Source organism: Excalfactoria chinensis, chromosome 1 (assembly GCF_039878825.1).
Source record: "Excalfactoria chinensis isolate bCotChi1 chromosome 1, bCotChi1.hap2, whole genome shotgun sequence".
Lineage (NCBI taxonomy): Eukaryota > Metazoa > Chordata > Aves > Galliformes > Phasianidae > Excalfactoria > Excalfactoria chinensis.
Window position 1 is genome coordinate 178,036,675 of NC_092825.1, and position 19,594 is coordinate 178,056,268.

General features: G+C 38.7%; 1 protein-coding gene across 11 annotated transcripts in view; it reads right to left on the minus strand.

Annotated features, from left to right (window-relative positions):
- Positions 1 to 19,594, minus strand: part of DLG2 (discs large MAGUK scaffold protein 2) — a 981,657-nt gene that overhangs the window by 851,155 nt on the left and 110,908 nt on the right. For all 11 annotated transcript variants that reach the window (XM_072326879.1, XM_072326883.1, XM_072326882.1 and 8 more), the window contains exon 4: positions 9,845 to 9,990. In XM_072326879.1, the coding sequence (XP_072182980.1) occupies positions 9,845 to 9,990 (146 nt within the window). The remainder of the gene's footprint in view (positions 1 to 9,844; positions 9,991 to 19,594) is intronic.

Sequence of the window (19,594 nt, forward strand, 5' to 3'; positions counted from 1 at the left end):
GTATAATTCTATGCAGGTTGATGAAAGAACAAGTTTCACTGAACCTGAGATTCTTCCAGCACCCCATGTTTAAAAGGATATTAAAAAATTCATATTCATAACTCAGCTATAAAACCAGTTTTCTGGGGCCTGGGAATCAGCCTCTTACCCATAGGTGAGGCTGCAGATATTCCAGCCGCAGTGCCATTCCTTTATGCTAGCTATACACAGCACCAAACTATCCTTTTCACTACAAGGTGACAGAAGCTGAAGAAGCACAAGCAAATCTTCTCCTGGTCAAAAGAAGGAGAATGCCAAAAAAGTCATGGCTGTTATGGCAGCAACTACTTATCCTATGGGACAAAAACAGTATTAATGACGACATTATGCAGTCTTGCAGTTCTTTCTGAAGAGTTCCTGTGTTGTGGAGATATTCCTCAGTTTCATAAAAGTTCCATGATGTTCCAGGATAGTTTCTTATTGAAAAAGTCATGAAAAGGTAAGGAAAGAGTTTGGAGGTAAATAGCAAACAGACAAACAAACAAAAAGATACAAGAATTGATACTGGCAATGGCATGCCCTTGAAGTGAGTTAAAATAGAGTGTTTTTTATATGGAAATGTGTAAGTCAACAGAGGCTTCCAACAGCAAGAAAAACACTGTTAGAGAAATAAGCTCAGGCACTGATCTCTATTCAAGGCTGTTTGGTTGGGTATATGGACTGCATAGGAGAAAGAAACACACTCCTAAAGGCTTTTTTTAAGAAGGAGCAGAAAGGATAAGAGTGAAACCCATGTCTTCTCAGAACAGAAAGATGTACAAAATAAAAAAAAAAAAAAAACATTATTCATGATCCACCTAAATCCTATGATAGAAAATAAGCATTAAACTCTTGTTTCTGTCCTCTAAACTGGGGCACATTTCACCATAACCTGTAACAGCTTGATAGTTAAACGGACAAACAAATAAAGTGTACAAGCTGAAAATGCACAAAGACTTGTGGTTCTTTGTCATGTCACTTGTAACTGCATTATACACATAAAGTATGAAGAAAAAATGAAATTTTGGAGTTGACAGTTTTGCTTTCATTTCCTAGTTTGTTGCCTTTGGGATCATATTTATTGTTTGTGAAAACCTGCAAGTACCTGTCCCAGTTTATAAAAATCTAAACAAAGCAGGAAGAATATTTTTGCTTACATATATATTTACCTTACCAAGCAGAGATATATGAACCTATCCAAGAAATCACTCTCAGGGTGATCTTTATACAATTCAGAAGTCTTGGGGTAATATCTTTCTTTATTCTCGGGAATTATTGAAGAAACATTTTAATAAAGAAGTATTGGTAGACAAAAGAAATGTATAATGGTCTCTTAAACCTCTCCATAGAGACCCATGTCCTTTGCACGTGGAGGGCAGTCAATTCTCTGGCTTAGCGGCTCAGATTGGTGAATGATCAGAATTAATAAATGTGTAAGGAAGACAAATTGCTGTGAAATATTTTTAGAGTGAAACTTAACTAGTGTAGAGTCATCCCTGAATATCAATTTTACAGAACTCTTAACAATTTTACAGAGCAAAGAACTATATTCGTAAGAGTTGATGTATTTGATTTTGCAAGAGGTAAAAATATAACTTCCCAGAATCTAACTAAAAACTTTGACTCATATCACATATACATTGGAGGAGCCACTAGCTTGTGGTAGAATCCTGTTGGGATATTCCAGTATCTTTAAGTAATTTTTTTCAGAATATTACTCTGATACAACAACAGGCCTTGTTAAAATATAACCCATCTTGGAAAAGAAGATATAATAAGCAATATTGCAATATTGCAATAAGCAAGGGCAACAAAAGAAAGGCTTTGTTTATGATCATGTCTAATTTTTGAAGCACAAGTTGATGGCAGAAGGAGAAGTATGTCTCTCTAGGAGACAAACAACAGGCGACATAGATTGTCTTTTTAGGGACTGACACAACATACTGTATTGGCCTTATGTGGATGGTTTTGGTAGTGGAGGGCTGAGGACACTCTGTGAGCACAGCCCCAAAGCTATTTTATATCAGATTAGAGAGGCAGAAGAGGGTGGGTTGGGGAAAGTTGTTTTTAATTTGCTTTTAGTTCTCACTGCTGCTTATCTAAACCGAGGATCCTTTTCTTCATCATATTTTCTTCCCCTGTTCCAGCAAGGAGTGGGAGTGAGAGAATAGTGTGGTGGTGCTGTGCTGCCCATCATTGATAAACTTGTAAGAAGAGAATCATAGAGTCATAGAATCATTAGCATTGGAAAGACAACTAAGATCATTAAGTTCAACTGTCAACCCATTCCCCACCATGCCCACTAAACCATGCCTTTCAATGCCACATTTCCACATTTCCTGAACACTTCCAGGGACAGTGACTCCACCACATCACTGGGCAGCCTGTGCCAATGCATAACATGCACATAGCTATACTCTCAGCATCAGGCCCTCATCTAAAAATTCTCCTTCTGTAGAAATCTGAGATAAGGAGGAGAGAATCCCATGATCTGGAGCATTTCTATCCCAAAGGATGACACTGTTCTCTGTCCGTATAACTTCTTGGTTTGAAATGAAAACATTAACTGACCACATTAGAACACACTCAGAAGCAAGTCTAAGATGACATTTAACAGACGCTCTGGCACTCATGTTATTGACAAGCTACAGAACAAATAACAAATTTATAAATAGAGACTCAGCATGGATATCCAGTGTGGGTAAGACATTTAGTTGCAGCTACTTATAAATAACGTTTTAATAACACAGTGACTTTGCAGTTACCCATTTCTAAACGTTATAAAAACACTCGAAAAGGCAAGTGCATAAAATAATCTCTGCAAATGAAGCATACCTTCCTATTAACGCACAACAAATAAAATTGTCAAATTATTTTCTAAAAATATCCCCATGAAGTCAAGGTCCAGCTTTGTTTTAACAAATATCTAGTTATGGGCGTTACATATTCTTGGGTGCAAATGGGACATAAAGCAGAAATACATGAACCAAGATGTCACCACTAACATACCCTATAAAAAGACTTCTGTCTTCTTGAAGGAGAACTCAGTGCCAAACAGAACTGGCTAAGGTACAAAATCCACCCACAGAAATAAATTGCATTTGATCAGATAAATGTACGCTGCAGGAGCTAAATCTAGAGAAAAAACTCATATAAAATTGAGTGCCTTGAACCCTTTTAATGAAGCATTATTGTTGATCATACCTAATGGCTTTTGCATATTAAATATCACTTAATGACATCCGATTTGACTCTCAGGAGTAAAGGAGTAAACCAAGCCTTATAATTTGTAGCTTTGTTAACTGGGTGCAGCTTTATTCAAGATATACCCAGTTAACAAAGAAAGAAACCAAAAATCGAGACTGATTTTTTATATGCACATATAGAAGGGTCTTGCATCCTCAAGTCTTTTAGACAAGCTGCCAGTGTGAAACAGATTAATGGTTTGATAATTGCACTGTGCAGAAGATTTTTAAGTAAGGGTTTTACTGCTGGAACTTTTAACGAGCTGACTTAAAGGACAGAGAAGTAATTATGATGTTTATAAAAGCTGAGCACAAGCATAGCAGGCATTCCTGAAAGCAAGCAGTCATAGGAGGATACATTTTGCATGCTGCATTTGACTGTCTTTGCAAAACGAGCTATGAAACATAAGAAATGCATGGAACAAGAGGAATTAAATGGGAAGCTGGAATCTTTGGAGACTGTCTTGAAGCGATGATATCACACTGAGCTGAATGGAGATTGTGCGTATGAAATCAGTGTGCAATGATCAAACGTGCAGAGAAACTGCAAATGATTCTCGTTCAGTAAGCTGAAAGTATCTGCACCATATGCCCTATAAGAACAGTCTTTCCATGCCATGGTACAGGGACAAGCAGACCTTCACCTGCCAGATTTATATGTGAAACTGACAGCCAACTGTTTTTCTCATTTACTTCCCTTTTCCTCCAGAATAAAGGTCAAAATACTGCTGACCAGAAATATGTTAGCAGTGGACATCAAGCTAACAAGAACAGAAGTTAAAACAAGGCTAAATTTATGACTTATAATGAGCCTCTGGAGCTGGGCACACGCCTCTAGCTTCAAGCACTGTTGTCACAGAGCAATTCAATTTTTGTTTTACCAGATGGATACCTCCATCTAGGTACCTTTATGTTCTCTATTATTGTATTTTCTGAGCATCTCAGTTTTAATTGCATCTATCTACACAGCTTTTAAGGGAGAGGCATCCTTTATCTAGAGACTGTTCAACACCATGCAGTGCTCTGAAAGGGAAGAAGTCTTTTTCCAAGGCAAGTGACCATTTGCTAGGCAGATGAACCAAGCTCAGCCCTGTACACCCATTCTCAGACACCAGAAACCAGCTGATCTCAGCTGCACAGTTGCAAAGCTTTGACAGAAGAAGCAAGCACCTTTTCCCAGCCTTGTCTGTAAGTGGGTAGGGTGAAAGCACTCTTTTGATAAGTGGAAGACCTCAGCTTAAACCATATCCAGCTGAATCACTATCTTAAATTTCCTAGGGGAAAAAATAAATCAGCCCTTTCACCAATGGGGACAGTTTAAGAGCCCTCATTTCAAGAACACACTTTCAAGCTGTGAAAACTGGTCATACAACTCTGGTACAATGAAGTAATGAGGCTCTTTGGCAGCAATCAAACTGCAAACAAATCCTGTCTTCATGATTTCCAGCAGCAGATTGGGCACATCCCCAATCAGCATGCTAGCTGCGGTGAATACTGTGCTGAATGTTTATAAAATAAGGTAATGCTGAGTTTCCTCACACTGAATGCTTTCTGTGCTTCTAGTCCAAACAAATTAAGATTAGATTTGCAAAATGGCTAAAACACCCATTATACATGCTTGCCCCTTTCTTACTCCTCCCTGAGCATCTGCTCCAGGCTTCCGCTACACGGACAATATAGTGTTCACTTGGTTTATGCCAATGCAGGCATTTTATTACTGTGACTTGAAATGGCTCAGCTTAAAAGTGGTTGGGATCCTCAGACCTCTAGATACACGTTATCTTCTTCGTGTTGGCTCTCCACAACCATCTCCTCAAGGTAGCAACTTGGCATTTGGTTGTTTCCTAAAGACGTGTCTGAAGCATATCAATCAGCTCAATGCCTGAGTGCTATCAGCATCCACAGACTGCATGTAGCTGGCATACCTCCTCAATTAGGCAGTCTCAGAATGCACTGTCTGCTATGTGCCATCCACCCTTGAACTGAATGCAGCATCCTGCTTGTTCTAGTATTCCCCCCAAAAAGTGTAAGAGGAATGAAAGCAAAGCTCCTGTAGTAGTGCCCTATACACTGTGTGTTTGAATTAGGTATCTATTTTCTGTTATGCTTTATGCAGATTTGAATATAATCATGGTAGTGAAGGGATGAGAGAAAAACAGGAAGAAGGGCTTTGAATCTATTGCTCTTCAATACTGATGGTGGGGCACCTGCTGAGGATGGAGGAGTCCACCCTTGGATATGCCCAGGAAAATATAATAAACAATACATATATACTAATCAGAGCAAAAAACAAAGAAAAGTCTCACTACGGCAAATCCATTTAACCTTGAAGCAGTAGAGTCACACGTCAGTATTATGTCCCAGTAAAGACTGGATTATTCCACATCAACTGGAAACACTGCAGCAAGTAAAAGCAAAATCATATCTGCTGGTACAATGCTTAGTGCACTGTCTTGGATGGCAAAAGAATCATTAATCACACCTCTCTGACTAAGAAGGGAATATGGATTTCCCACATCCTTGGAGAAGACCCCAAGTAAATAACTTCTTTGTAAGGAAAGTTTTATCAGCAGTGCTTTTACACGCTGCAAAATAAGTCTTTCAGGACAGGAGGGAATAACCTGGAAAAGTTATGGGTTTTCCATTATGAGGGATTTTAAAGAACAAGCAAGACAAAAATGTTAGAAACTGTTCAATTACAGTTCATCTGTCCTACATTAAAAGAATGGTCAGCATGATTTTTTAGGGTCTTCTTCAGACCTATATTCTGGAGTTCCTATACCACAGATAACGTCTTGGGCTTTTCTATTTATTACCTGGCATGTCACTTCTTGTTGCATGCATATATGGAACATATAGGAGTCTCCAAAAGTGGAGCCCAATAAACATGTTATTGAATGGTGAATTTGCTCCAGAACAGTTTCACTGGTTCTAAAGCTGTCTATTAATTAAAATTGATTTTACCAACTTGGTATTATTGAAGAGAAAACAACAGGAGAAGACTGACACACAGACAAAAAAAAAAAAAAAAAAAAAAAAAAAAAAAAAAAAAAAAAAGAGTCATATATATCCTTCTTCCTTCCTTAATCCCAGGCACCCACCCACTGAAATTATTTTGATCTATGGTATTTACATCCTTGCCAGATACATTACAGTATATATTTAATCCCTGTACTTGGTGAAATGCAAAAATAATATGATCTAGGAAATATTGCATCTAGAAACTCTGATGTCATCTATCATTCTAATATATAACAAAGAACTTAGTAGTAAAGTATGAATCAAAGGTGTTGTTTAAAAACACATCAGAACATTTAATGATTCCATGAGGGCCAGGTGCTCCTTCAGGGTCAATACCTGAACAGTACAGAGTTTAACAGGAACAGGAATATGAAGAAAGTGGTGAGAACAAAAAAGCAGTAGAGCACTACATAGTTGCAGTGTGTGGTATCATTTATATTAACCTTGGTGTAACTGGTTCTGGCATATATGGCAAGCTAAAAAATTTCCCTGAATTCTCAATATGCTTTTTCAAAATCACTGTCCCAGAGTTAGGGACATGTCCGTCTTCTGAGGCACCCTCTGAGAATGACAGGAGTTAATAGGATGGATTGTGACCCTTTCATTAACTGACAAAGATCCAGACTCAGTAAGCTGTAAGGTCAAGCATCAGTTTAGTGAAGACCACTAGAGTGACCACAGGTGACAGGAGAGAAGGTTTAGAGACTGGCCATCTCTGTGAAGCCAAGGGAAGTCTGCACAGTGTAGCAAACAGCAAATCTAAAGTTTTCTCTTATCTAAAAGTCAACACTATGGGAAAAGTAAATATATCAACACAAAGGAGGGTTCACCTAGACAGTGAAAGCTGGTTGCTTTTTTTGACTGACAACTAAAAGTGGAACATAAATACGGGGGGGGGGGGGGGGGGGGGGAAGTACCAGTTTGTATAGAAAATTAACAAGGAAAGTTTCAGTAAAAAGTAAGGCATGAAAAGAGCCTGGCCTCCAGACTGAATGAATGTTATTCAGCATTTATTGCAAAGGAACGCTGCATAAAATAAGAGTGTTTTTTTTCTTATCATAGAAGCAAAGAATCATAGAAAGGGTGTTTTTTTTTCTTATCATAGAAGCAAAGAATCATAGAATGGCCTGGGTTGAAAATGGCCTCAACTTTCATCTAGTTTCAACCACCCTGCCACAGGTAGGGTCACCAACCACTAGACCAGGCTGCCCAGAGCCTCTCATCCAGCCTGGATCATGTTTGGGGTATTAAGAGGATAGCAAATAGGACAGTACAAAACCATCCATTTCTATAAGGAATTGACCACGAATAAAAATTTATGTCATAAATTATTCAGCTACATTTTCTTCAGGTAGTTCTCATGGAAAACGACATACTGTCTGGGATTAGTACAGCATCCATATTCAGTATGTGCTAATCAGTTCTGATTTGAAACTGCTCATAGTATGCTGTCCTCTGAAAAGGAAAAAACAAAAGCCTACACTTGTAGTCTGTTTTGCCCACAACTAATTACTTAAAGCATATATAGGTATGCTTTTCAAAGGGAGTAAATTCTTCAGGTTCTCACTACACAGTTTACAGGCAGACTAGATTTAAAACTGAAGGTACCCTGAACACTGACTGACAGCCTCCTAGACTAAAATGGTTATTCTAGTTTCAAAACAACAGTTTTCTATTGTTTGAAGCAACTGAGCTTATTTAGCTTGGAGGAGGCTCTGGGGAGACCTCATTGTGGCCTTCTAATATTCAAAGGGAATAGAAACAGGAGGGGGAATGGCTGTTTACAAGGGTGGATGGTTTTAAACTAAGGGGAGGTTTAGGTTACATATTTGGAGGAAGTTTTACACCCAGAAGGTGGTGATGCACTGGAACAGGTTGCCCAGGGAGGTTGTGGATGCCCCATCCCTGGAGGCATTCAAGGCCAGGCTGGATGTGGCTCTGGGCAGCCTGGTCTGATGGCTGCATATAGCAGGGGGTTGAAACTGGATGATCATTGTGGTCCTTTTCAACCCACGTCATTCTATGATTCTATGATTCTATGATTCTATGATCATTTTCATTGTTAGCAAAGTTTAGAGTTAGTCCAATATATTCCTTTAATATCAGAACAGGATTTGGAGCTTAAATTCCCTTGGATAAAAGCAAGAAGTCACCCCTTAGACAGCAGTGAAGTTGTGGAAGGTGGAGTTGAGAGTCAAGCCCTTTGACTGAAATAAAAAGAGAGTATGTTTTCCACTGTCTTTTTCAGATACTTCAAGAGATGACGTACTGAAATACTAGAGCACCTTTATAAAATGTACAGCTTTGTGAGGGAAAAGAAAGGCGGAGACCATCTAGTTGTGTCTTCAGACTCTGACTGTGTTAAATCATTCATGGGATATAACTTCATTAATGTTAAGACTCATTTGTTCTAATTTCACTCAAAATCTGAATGCTTGCTCTCATTAACTATGAAAGCTTCTCTAGCTAACTAATTTTTACAATACATTTCTTCATTTCTTCAGAGAGTTTTGTTCTAGTTCCCTGCAATTCTGATTTGTTGTTTTAAAGAGTTACATATAATGTGTCATGTAGAATTACATTTTTTTTCCTGAGTTTTACGTTTTTTTAAATGAGGTAAACTCTTTTAAATAAATAGTGATACTTTTGGAAAGTGCTGTGGACAACTATTAAAATTCTTCTCCCTACCAAAAAAAATGGGATTATTTATAAATTTCCCTTATCTTTTATTATAGTGTGGAGGTTTTGCTGTTCATGACCACTCTTATTTTTGTCTTGCTGTTTAAGAACAGAATAATCTATTGGTTTGTTTTCCATTGTTGGGTTGTTTTTTTTTTGGCAGGTTGAGGGGAGGGTTGTTTGTTATTTGAGGATGAGAAGGACTGGTTGTTGAGGTACAAACATTTGACCAGACAATTAATTCAGATTGCTAATTCAGTTAATAATCTTGAGATAGGCAGAGGCAGATTAGAGCCAGTGTTGATGAAGAGGTCCCTGCCTGTGACGTGGAGGTTGGAACCACCTTGAGGTCTTATCCAACCCAAGCCATTTTATGATTCTAAGAAAGATTTGGGATCCTTTCACTGGCTACAGAACAAAACCAAAGTTGTATAGCCAGCTTCTACGTGTCTATTTCTCATACAGAAGTGATTTTGGCTGACATCTATGTGCACTTGAGCCACACGAAAGTACAGCCCAGTGTCAGTCCCACAAACACAAGAAGTCCTATTATAATTTTTATGCAGGGTATAATCACTAGAGTATTAATAACCTCAGCTGTAAGTTGCAAGTAATGGAGATTTATTCTTTTGAGGGCAATCACACTTACCAAGTATCATGTAAAATACACTAAGGATGAGAAAAGGTTTTTTTCTTCTCCTTTGACAGATGGCACTTGGAAGGATGAAGGACATACTCAGAGTCAGAAAGATAACACAATACATCTTCTATATCTTCAACTAATTCATTAATTGAGGCCCCTATTTCAATCTTAAGTCATTGCATGTCATTAGTCAGGCTAACACATTATACATATTTTCATTCTTTATCTGCCTAGTTACCTCTTCGCTTTTCTGAAGATTTTCATGGCCTGTAGCAGGAGACGTTGTCTTCTCCCATTTTTCTGCAACTTCATTTGCTTCTTCTATCTTTTGCTCATAGCTTTTCTGGGAATTTAGCAGTGTCACTTCATAAAATTCTTGAATATCTGTTTGTAAAGAGAAAAAGTTAAAGACATTATTTGATATGTCAGCAACGAATCCCTGGTGTTTATCTCTGGCTGACACATATTTACATGTTTTCTGAAGATACATCCTGATGATAAACACATATAACACTTCTAGCAGAGAGAACCACAAATTTGATTTCTAAAATGTCAATGAGATTCCTAAAGCATATTCTCATTTTTTAAAGAGGCTCTTTAAAACCATTTCAAGGTAAAGGAATAATAATTATCAGGAAAGATTCAAGAAACTTACTACATGTACAACCAAACTAAATAGGTAGAACAGACCCTAACAGAGGTGTAAATAAGTCACTGATCATTTTGATGAGTAAACTAGAAATTTGCCGGTGTAAAATACTGTAATAGAAACTCATCAGATACCTGCCCCAGACATTCAACCCAGCTGCAGGTGCAATTGGGATTTTTTGATTAAATGGGATACGGAACTTTATAGAACATTTTGTGAGCTAATCACTTCAATTGCTTCATTTCAGAAGTGGCTATTTAATGGTGGGTTTCAGCCAAGAGTAAGTAAGAAACCAGGTCTTTATATCTTGTTCACGTTTCAGGGAGAAATATTACATTTACTTGTTTATACTCTGGAACTTCTAAGGAAGGAGTGTCTATAAAAAATACTATGCGTTATTAAGTATCTCCCTCCAGTGTCTTCCAAATAAGGTGTAAAGAATGTAGGGAGGCATAATTCTCAAGAAGCAATTGTCAGAAAAAACAGAGGAGACAGAAACCATTCTGGTCTTCGGTAAAGAAATTAAAATTATTTCCAAGAATTTATATTTCATATTACTAAGAGCATTTAATTTCACCATTTAACTTAGGAGCCACTATCAAATTAAAAAGCTATGGGACAGCTGCAATGAGAGTGGGAGTTCCTCTGTTCTCACTGAGTGGCCTTCTTACCATCACTTTGAATTTGTAAACCGATGCAATACATGTTTCATTTCCAGCTCAATTTGTATTGTTGTTGTACTGAATGTAAAACACACCCAACTAATACACAATTATCTCTATAAGAGTACTTTGTAGAAAAAAACTAGAAATTGTCCTCTAGTAGCGCTATTCTTATAGCTCAGTCATTGTTATCAGTGTATTAATTGGGTTGATGGTAGCCAGTTAAGGAACAGCAGAACAGTGCTTTCATACGGACGTTAAAGACTACCCTGACCAAACATGTTCATTAAAATTATTGTGAGAGCCATATTTGCATGTGTATGCATGTGTGCAAAATAAATATAAAAAGCTCTCTGTTAATAAAAGTCCTTATCTATTCCAAGGAAGTTGTGGGCTTTTTCTACTGGAAAACTTATCATTGGTGTGCAGAGACGAGCATTTCAAGAGTGCTTAGGCAGTTACAGAAGAAAGCACAAAGGATTCACTTAGTTGGTTGCTTTTAAATTCCATAAGCTACAATTGCCGTTTCTATTGAACAAGGGTAGTCAGTGACTTGCAGTCAATCAAAGTAAGCGTAAAATAGGATCTGTAATTTGCTCTGAGTAAAATCTGCTCTACCAAGTGATCTCCATTATGTCAGAGATAGTCAGCCTTTAGGAGGGAAAAGCAGATGAATACCACTGAAGATGAAGAAAGAGGTGTAACAGAGATGATGGGATCAAGTGGGCATAAAATAAAGTTTGGAGCAGAGGTTTTAAAAGGTAGGAGTGTGGTAACTGCAATATACAATGATCAAAAAACAGTCTATCTCATGGTGAGAGCTTACAGAAAGATAATTCAACAAAGAGAGTAAAGAATTACACAACTCATATCTCTGTCAAGTATTTATTGGCACCATTTTCTCTCCCTTCTGCGAAAACAAGTTCAGATTTCATTTAGAAATGGCAATATTACTAATGGTGAACTGAGTAAGAACAAAACATCTCTCTTGTTTTGGTACCAGAGGAGCAGTTCTACCCTCTCTACTACTCCAAACATTTTGTCAAGCAGCAAATTCATGTTTGTTTAAAGTGTCTGTGATTCTCATTTGTTCATTTAGTTCTTAAGTGTTGACTTACTTTATTTAATAAACTTTTCTTACTGTATCCTTAACTTTGCCCAGATGTTTTGTCACTTTTGCTGCATAAATATAAGTTGCTCAGAAATAATAATAATAATAATTATAATAATTATAATAATAATAATTACATATTCTAATATGAAGTAATCCCAAAGATATTATGATATATTTTATTTTAGATAATTCCATCCCTTGAGAGCAGGAAAACAAATTTTATCCACATCAGCATGTTAAGAAAACATGTAAGTATCACTGTATAATTGTCCATGGACAAGTACAGAGTACATCAGTATGTCTGTGCTCTGCAGCTAAATTCCAATGACACCCTCCTCCTACTCTAACAATCCCGTGTAAGAAAAAGCAAGATCTAACCCTTATAAGATATTCAAAGGAGCACTTTACTGCAGTTTAAAAAAATACATATTAATCACTTAGGCTCAAATTTGAGTTCTGCTTACTCTTAACTCACTATTTTTTAAATTTAAATGACAATAATTTGGAGAAGATTAATAATTGGAGAAGACACAATGACCTACCGAAATACAAGAGTGACCTTTCTTTCAGCCAGCAGCTACACAGAAAGAAATACATGTGATCAGACAAAGCTGACAGGCTGCCTAACCTGGGCTAGTATTGGGTTCAGCAACCCTAGGACTATCATTCTAGTGCAGTTTCTGTTCCAATTTATATGCATCACAGGATCCATTCATTATAGCAAAAAGTTACAATTCTTGCAGCAAAGGGACTAAACAATATAGAAAAGGCAAAAATTTTGAATAGCCTAAACTAATTTCTGTCTTCTGTGGCTGGTTTTCACCAGCATTCCAATGAGGGAAAAAAAGAAAGAAAAAAAAAAAAAGATAAAGATAAAGCAATACAATTCCTCATTCATCTCCAAGCACTTCAGCACCAGAAAGATAGAAGTAAATTGAAGGAAATTCAGACAAAGACAGATGATTAAAGGTCTGAAGAAGACCAACTTTTAGAGGAAGATTAAAGAAAGAGAATAATAATAACACACACTTTTCTATTTCCACTCATTTCAAGGCAAAACAAACATTAAGGAATGTATAACACTGCCTGATAAAATTGCTCAAGGACTCAAAGAGAGGCATCCCAGCAGGGCTGACCTGTGGGAGCCCATAAATGAGTACAAGTGCATCGACCACTTAGCGATCAATAATCTACTTGCAGTGTCTTCAGAATCACCAGAGGATCCAAAACTGTGCTATTTCTTTTTCATAAAAAATCCTCTTTGCAGAAGCAAGGAAGATTAGATGCAGCTGCCTGATCAGATATATTATTATGTTATTATTAATCCATAACTATATACCAGAGGGTTGTGCTACCATCCAGGGGGACATCAATAGGCTGGAGAAATGGGCTGATAATAATCTCATGAAGTTCAGTGAGGGAAAGTGGAGGAATTAAGTTTCTATCTCATTAAGCTCTTTCTGGTGGTGCCAAGTGCTGGGACAAGAGGCAATGGACACAAACTGGAACACAGGAGGTTCCCTCTGAACACCAGGGAACACTTTTGTGCTGTGCGAATGACTGAGAACTGACATGGGCTGCCCAGAGAGGTTGCAGAGCCTCCTCTCTGGAGATCTCCAAAAACTGCCTGGATGTGATGCTGGGCACTCTGATCTGTGCGTCCCATTTGGAGCAGGAGTAGGACAAGATGGACTCAGTGCCCCTTCCAACTTCAGCCATTCTGTGATTCTATGAAATCTGGAATGATTTTCTGATGTGTTGGAAATGGGGTAGGAGCTGGTTACTCTGAAAATCTCCATTTTTGAGACTCATTACCCTAAGGCTAAAGGGAGGAGGCGTTCAGGATCTGCTCCTATTCATGTCTTGGCGCCCTCTCTACAACTGACACATCTTCAGCTGTGTAACTCAGCATAATCCAACTGGTAGCACCAAGGCTGTATCAGTTATATAAGGGGATGTTGGCATAAGTATGATTTTCATCTGTGGAGAGACACGCTGGCATTTATCAGTGCTTTTGTGCACATTCAGGAAATACAGACATTAAGGCAGATGCATTCCAGAGCACTGAGCAGTCGGGATTACCACAGTACACTTTCACACCAGCTGATCTGTAGCTGCACTTTCCACGTATCTAATTTATGGAAAGAGTTAACACAGGAGAACCTCAAAAGATGAGTTTTTCCAAAGTGATATGTTTTAAAATGCAGAGATGCCTCACATGAGGTGGCACAGGTCTACAGGACAGCTGTATAGAGAGAGTAGATTTGCAAGGTGCCAAATTCATTCAGGGTTCTGAAGATGGGATGTAAAGAACATCACAGCAGGAACAGGGAGAAAAATCTCTTGTATCACTTTTGCATTTACAAAAAAAAAAAAAAAAAAAAAAATGAGGGGAGGAAGAGGAAAGACTTTATCCAGTAAATAACAAGCTGATGCCAGGTTTTCTGGCACCATCTATATTTTATAGAATATAAACAATTAAGCCTAAAAGGATAATCTTGTACATCACTTAGCCTGTAGTTGTACTGCATGTGTCAGCAAATGCTGCTTCCCCAGTGACTTGATAGTACATGTGATCACTTGTAACAGAGCAGTTCAAACTATGCCATGCACCGCATGTTAGCCAAAGTCCACTGAACTTACATACACCTATCCACCACTGTTACCTTCATCTGTGTAATGAGAAGGAGTTTCCTTTTGACATTTTGCTACCCACCCTTCTTCACTCTATGTAGATGTCCTGCGCCCATGTAGTAATGGCACCAGTGGTATTTGTAGCTGTTGTCTGTGGCTTCTGCAGATAGCTGTACATTTTTGCAATTACCAGAGCATCATTAACAATGTAAAATCTCATTACCCAAGATACAAGTTCTTTCTGCATCATATTCCTATGGACACTGACTGGGTATTGGAACTAATTTTCTGAAGGACAAAAAGTAAAGGGATTCTTTTTTTCCTTCTCCTTCTGGAGGTCCTTAGCCCTGAAATTCATTTTCCCTAAGTTATGCCAGTGCCCTGACTTGCTCTGCAGTATAACTCCCATCTGTTTTTTCCAGGGCATTCAGGGACAAGCTGGAATGGGGATCTAAGGCAACATACAAACACAAGCTGCCTTATTCCCAGGAAATATGGGGCAGCCTTTTTGTCTATATGTAGGATAGTGTCTGATATATATCTTTTAATGTTGTGTAATCCAGCACAAGTGGCAAGTGTCTGGCAGAACTCTGCAAATCAAAATAAAGTCAATTATTACAGGATCTTGTTGCATGTCCTTTTTTTTTTTAACTAAGGGAACATTACTGCATACATCTAAACGGCATCATTTATATCCTGGGGAGCAGATTATGCTGGGTCAGCTTCAGCCATCTGGTATGAATTATTAGGTAGGAGTAGGGAGAACTGTGTAGGATGCTGCTGGTAGAAGTATCAGGAAGGGGATCAGAGATCATACCAACCTGCCAGTAAAGGGCTTTAAAGATCCTGACCATGGAATCATTCCAAGAAGTTAAATGACACACTTCACTAAACACACTATGTTTTATAGCTTTTCCAAGCAAAAAATAAAATAAAATAAAATAAAATAAAATAAAATAAAATAAAATAAAATAAAATAAAATAAAATAAATCCATAATAAGTTAAATAACATTCATAGGATAGAGAAAATAAGAAGCAAGAGAAGAGGGAAAAAAAAAATACACCTTGAAATTGGATGAGTTTTCAACTAAAGTAGGGCTATGGCATTTATGCTCTGGGAAACATGGCAGATCTCCAGTTATCAAGCTGGTGCATAGCTTTATAGTCATGGTGAGTCCAAACCTGCCTCCATTAGCATCTCTTGGTGCAGCAGTAGTGAAAAATTCCCTTCCTAATTCAGCAGTATCTCATCCTTGAGATTGCACATACATCTCTCTTTGGTCTGCGCTAATATAGATGGTGTGAGATTCAGCGATAAAGGAAAAACTCAAAGCTTGCTATTTGCGATTGGCAGAGGTAGCACCAAGATATAACAAGTCAAAATGAAATGTAGGTACCCTGAGACAAGGTTTTCAGGCATAAGCTTTTGGTGCAAGAGAAAATAGATGCCAACACAACAGCAAGATTTGCTGCAGGAGAGAACAGGTCATATTCACAAGCAGTGAAACACTGCAGTGCAAGCCAGGGGAACAGTCTTGTCAGATGCCTGCAGTTGACAAACGATCCTAAATCTATTAAAAGCAGCATAGTCTGGGAGAACATGTACCAAAGTGGGCAAGAGGAAATATAATTTCTGTCATTAACCTGTCCTGGTTGCTGGTCTTGAGCAAATCCCAAACATTTGGCACAGATGGCCTTATGAAACCCCTTCCACTATGAGTCATCCAATGAACCTACAATCCTTTGCACATTTAGTTTGTAAAATCTTTAGGGCAGAAACCATTACTAACCAGGTAAGTACCTGAGCAAAATGAGATCCTTTTATTAAAGGTCTGAAACACGCTGTAATAAACTGTTAGTAATTAATAAACTTGGATGTAGGGAAAATATGTTGCGGATTACTTCAAGTATCATTTTTTGGTTTTGTAATATACCCAAAATACAATCAGAGCTTACCCAAAATTCGCAGCTAGGAATATCTGCCTTAAAGGCTGCTGTCCAAGACCCAGTGACAATGAAATATTCAACACATATCGCTGTGCACAGGGAAACAAAATAACTGCTGCAGTCCTTTCTATGTGAGCAATGTTTAGGATAACAAGTGAAAACTAGAAAGTGATTACTCAGTCAGGAAGTCAGCAGTTAAGCACGTTCAGTGACTGAATGTATTGCTGTAGTCTTGCTTATAAATTCAAACTTCTTATTCATAAACAAGAGTTTCCGTCTGGATTTGCACATTCACCACTGACAAAAATGTTATATGTGAACATCTGTGGTTGCTAATTGTGTTTTCAGTAGAACAAGAATAGAAACTGTGAGAAAGGTTAATAATGCACAGAAGCAGTTTCAAGCAAGCACAATAGGTTAAATCAGAAACGCAGCGCTCAGCTCTGCTCACTTTGTTTCTCAAGCTCGAGCTGCAGAAAAGATGAGCAGCAACACCTCAAACCCTGCAGCAGTGGTTCATTTTGCTCAGCATAGTGATGGTCAGAGCAGGATTCTGAGTATGCTCTCTTCTGTGCACCTATAGATAAAATGAACTGCTCCTGGTTGTTGTTTGTTGTGTTGTTTTTTTTTTTTCCAACAGAAAACTATGCAAACAGAAAGGACTATAATTATTATAACTGTTTGGAAGTGGCAGTTAAAGAAGCATGAAAAAACTGAAGGAAGGTTTCCTGAGATTCAGAATGGAGCTTGTGTAAAACAGCAGTTTTCTTTGAAGAAATGAAGGTTTGTATCAACTTCATTTCTTATAAACTTAATTACAAAGGTCCATTTCTCTTCAGTGCTGTGCATTGCTCTGCATGCAGCAGTTGGAGGCGGTGGAAGTTATTTATGGACAACAATAACATATACCTTTGGGAAGATGCTTTATTCGGTGTGTTGAGAGCTGAATGCAGAGCCATTACTGAAGAGATTTTGCCTTATTTCTCTGCAGCAGTTAACCGTTATTACAGTGCATTTCTGATCTTCTCTGAGGATCATGCAGCCCCACTGCAGGTCACAGAAGTTATGAACAGATTTTTGTCTGAATGGTTCCAACATGCACCTAAACAACTGTAGTAGAGTTATATTATTTGCTCAGTTACAGTATTTGTTTCCTGTGTGATTGTATTTCTTGCTCAGGTGCTCCCAATATGATTTCTTTAAATAAATAGGTATAGTTAAAATCTATCAAAGATTTACTGTAAAATGCAGTATCAAATATGTAGGTATACTTTCATACCTGAGGCAGGAGTAACAGAAACAAAAGTTTGATTATATTTATTCACTTTTTATAAAATTTTGAAAAGGAACCAGGTGCAAATCCAATTTATCATAGAACACAGAGGGAAACACTGTATAGAATCACAGAATCCTTAGAGTTTGAAGGAACCTCTGAAGGCCATCTACTCCAGATCCCCAGCAATGAACAGGGACATTGCAGCTTTATCAGGTGGCCCAGGGCCTGATCCAGCCTCACCTTGAAAGTCTCCAGGGACAGAGCATCATTGAATGGCCTGGGTTAAAAAGGACCACAACGATCATCCAGTTTCAAACCCCCTGCTATGTGCAGGGTTGCCAACCACCACACCAAGCTGCCCAGAGCCACATCCAGCCTGGCCTTGAATGCCTCCAAGGATGGGGCATCCACAACCACTCTGGGCACCCTGTTCCAGGCAATTATTAACCACAGAATATTTGTCTCTGGGCAAACTGTTTCAGTGTCTCACCACCCTCACCACAAAAGACATTTTCCTTATATCTAACCCCAATCAACTCTCTTTAAGCTTGTTCTATTACCACACACTCTGCTAAAGAGTCTGTACCCTTCTTTCTTGTTGTCCCCCACACCCTTTAGATATTGAAAGGCTGCTATCAGATCACCTTAGAGCCTTCTCCTCTCTAAGCTGAACAGCCCCAGCCTGTCCTCATAGGAGAGGTGTTCCATCCCTTGGAACATTTTTGTGACCCTGCTCTGGACATGCTCCAACAGGTCTATGTCTTTCCTGTACTGAGGACTCCACATCTGGACACAGTACCTCAGGTGAAGCCTCACCAGTGCAGAGTAAAAGGGCAGAATCACCTCCCTCACCCTGCTGGCTGCTCTTCTTTTGGTGCAATCCAGGCTACAGTTGGCTTTCTAGGCTGTGAGGGCGCATTGCTTCCTCATGTCCAGCTTCCCATACATACACCAGTACCTCCAGGTCTTTTTCAGCAGGGCTGCACTTCATTCTTTTATCCCCCAGCTTGTGTTAGTAGTGGATGTTGCCTCTACTCAGGCGCAATACCTTGCATGTAGATTTATTAAACCAGGGCCCACTGCTCAAGCCTTTCTAGGTCCCCCTGGATGGCATCCCATCCCTCTGGCATGTTGACCATACCCTACAGCTTGGCATCATCAGTAAATTTGCTGAGGGTGCACTCGACCCCACTGTCAGTGTCACTGAACCCCACTGACTGAAGATATTAAATAGTATCAGTCCCAGCACTGACCCCTGGGGGACACCACTTGTCACTGATGTCCATCTAGACACTGAGCCATTGATCACTGCTCTCTGATCTTGATACTGCAGCCAATTCTTCATCCATTGAAAAGTCCACCCACCAAAACCATATCTTTCCAATTGGAATAGAAGGCTGTTGTAGGGTATTGTGTCAAAAGCCTTACTGAAGTCAAGATAGGTGATATCAGTTACTATTACCCTGTCCGCTGATGCAATGACACAATCATAGAAGGCCACTAGGTGGGCTTATACCAGTCACAAGAAAAGGCTGCATCATTCTGTAACACTTGCTAAGTCAGATTAGTTTTATATATATACTTTTCCACTACAGTTGGGAGCAGGTAGGGTAGATGGAAATGGGAGCAAGCAGGGTAGATGGAAGGTCAGTACTGGGGGCAAACATCTGGGGATCTGCAGGCTTCCTGAGTTGGAAGGGACTCA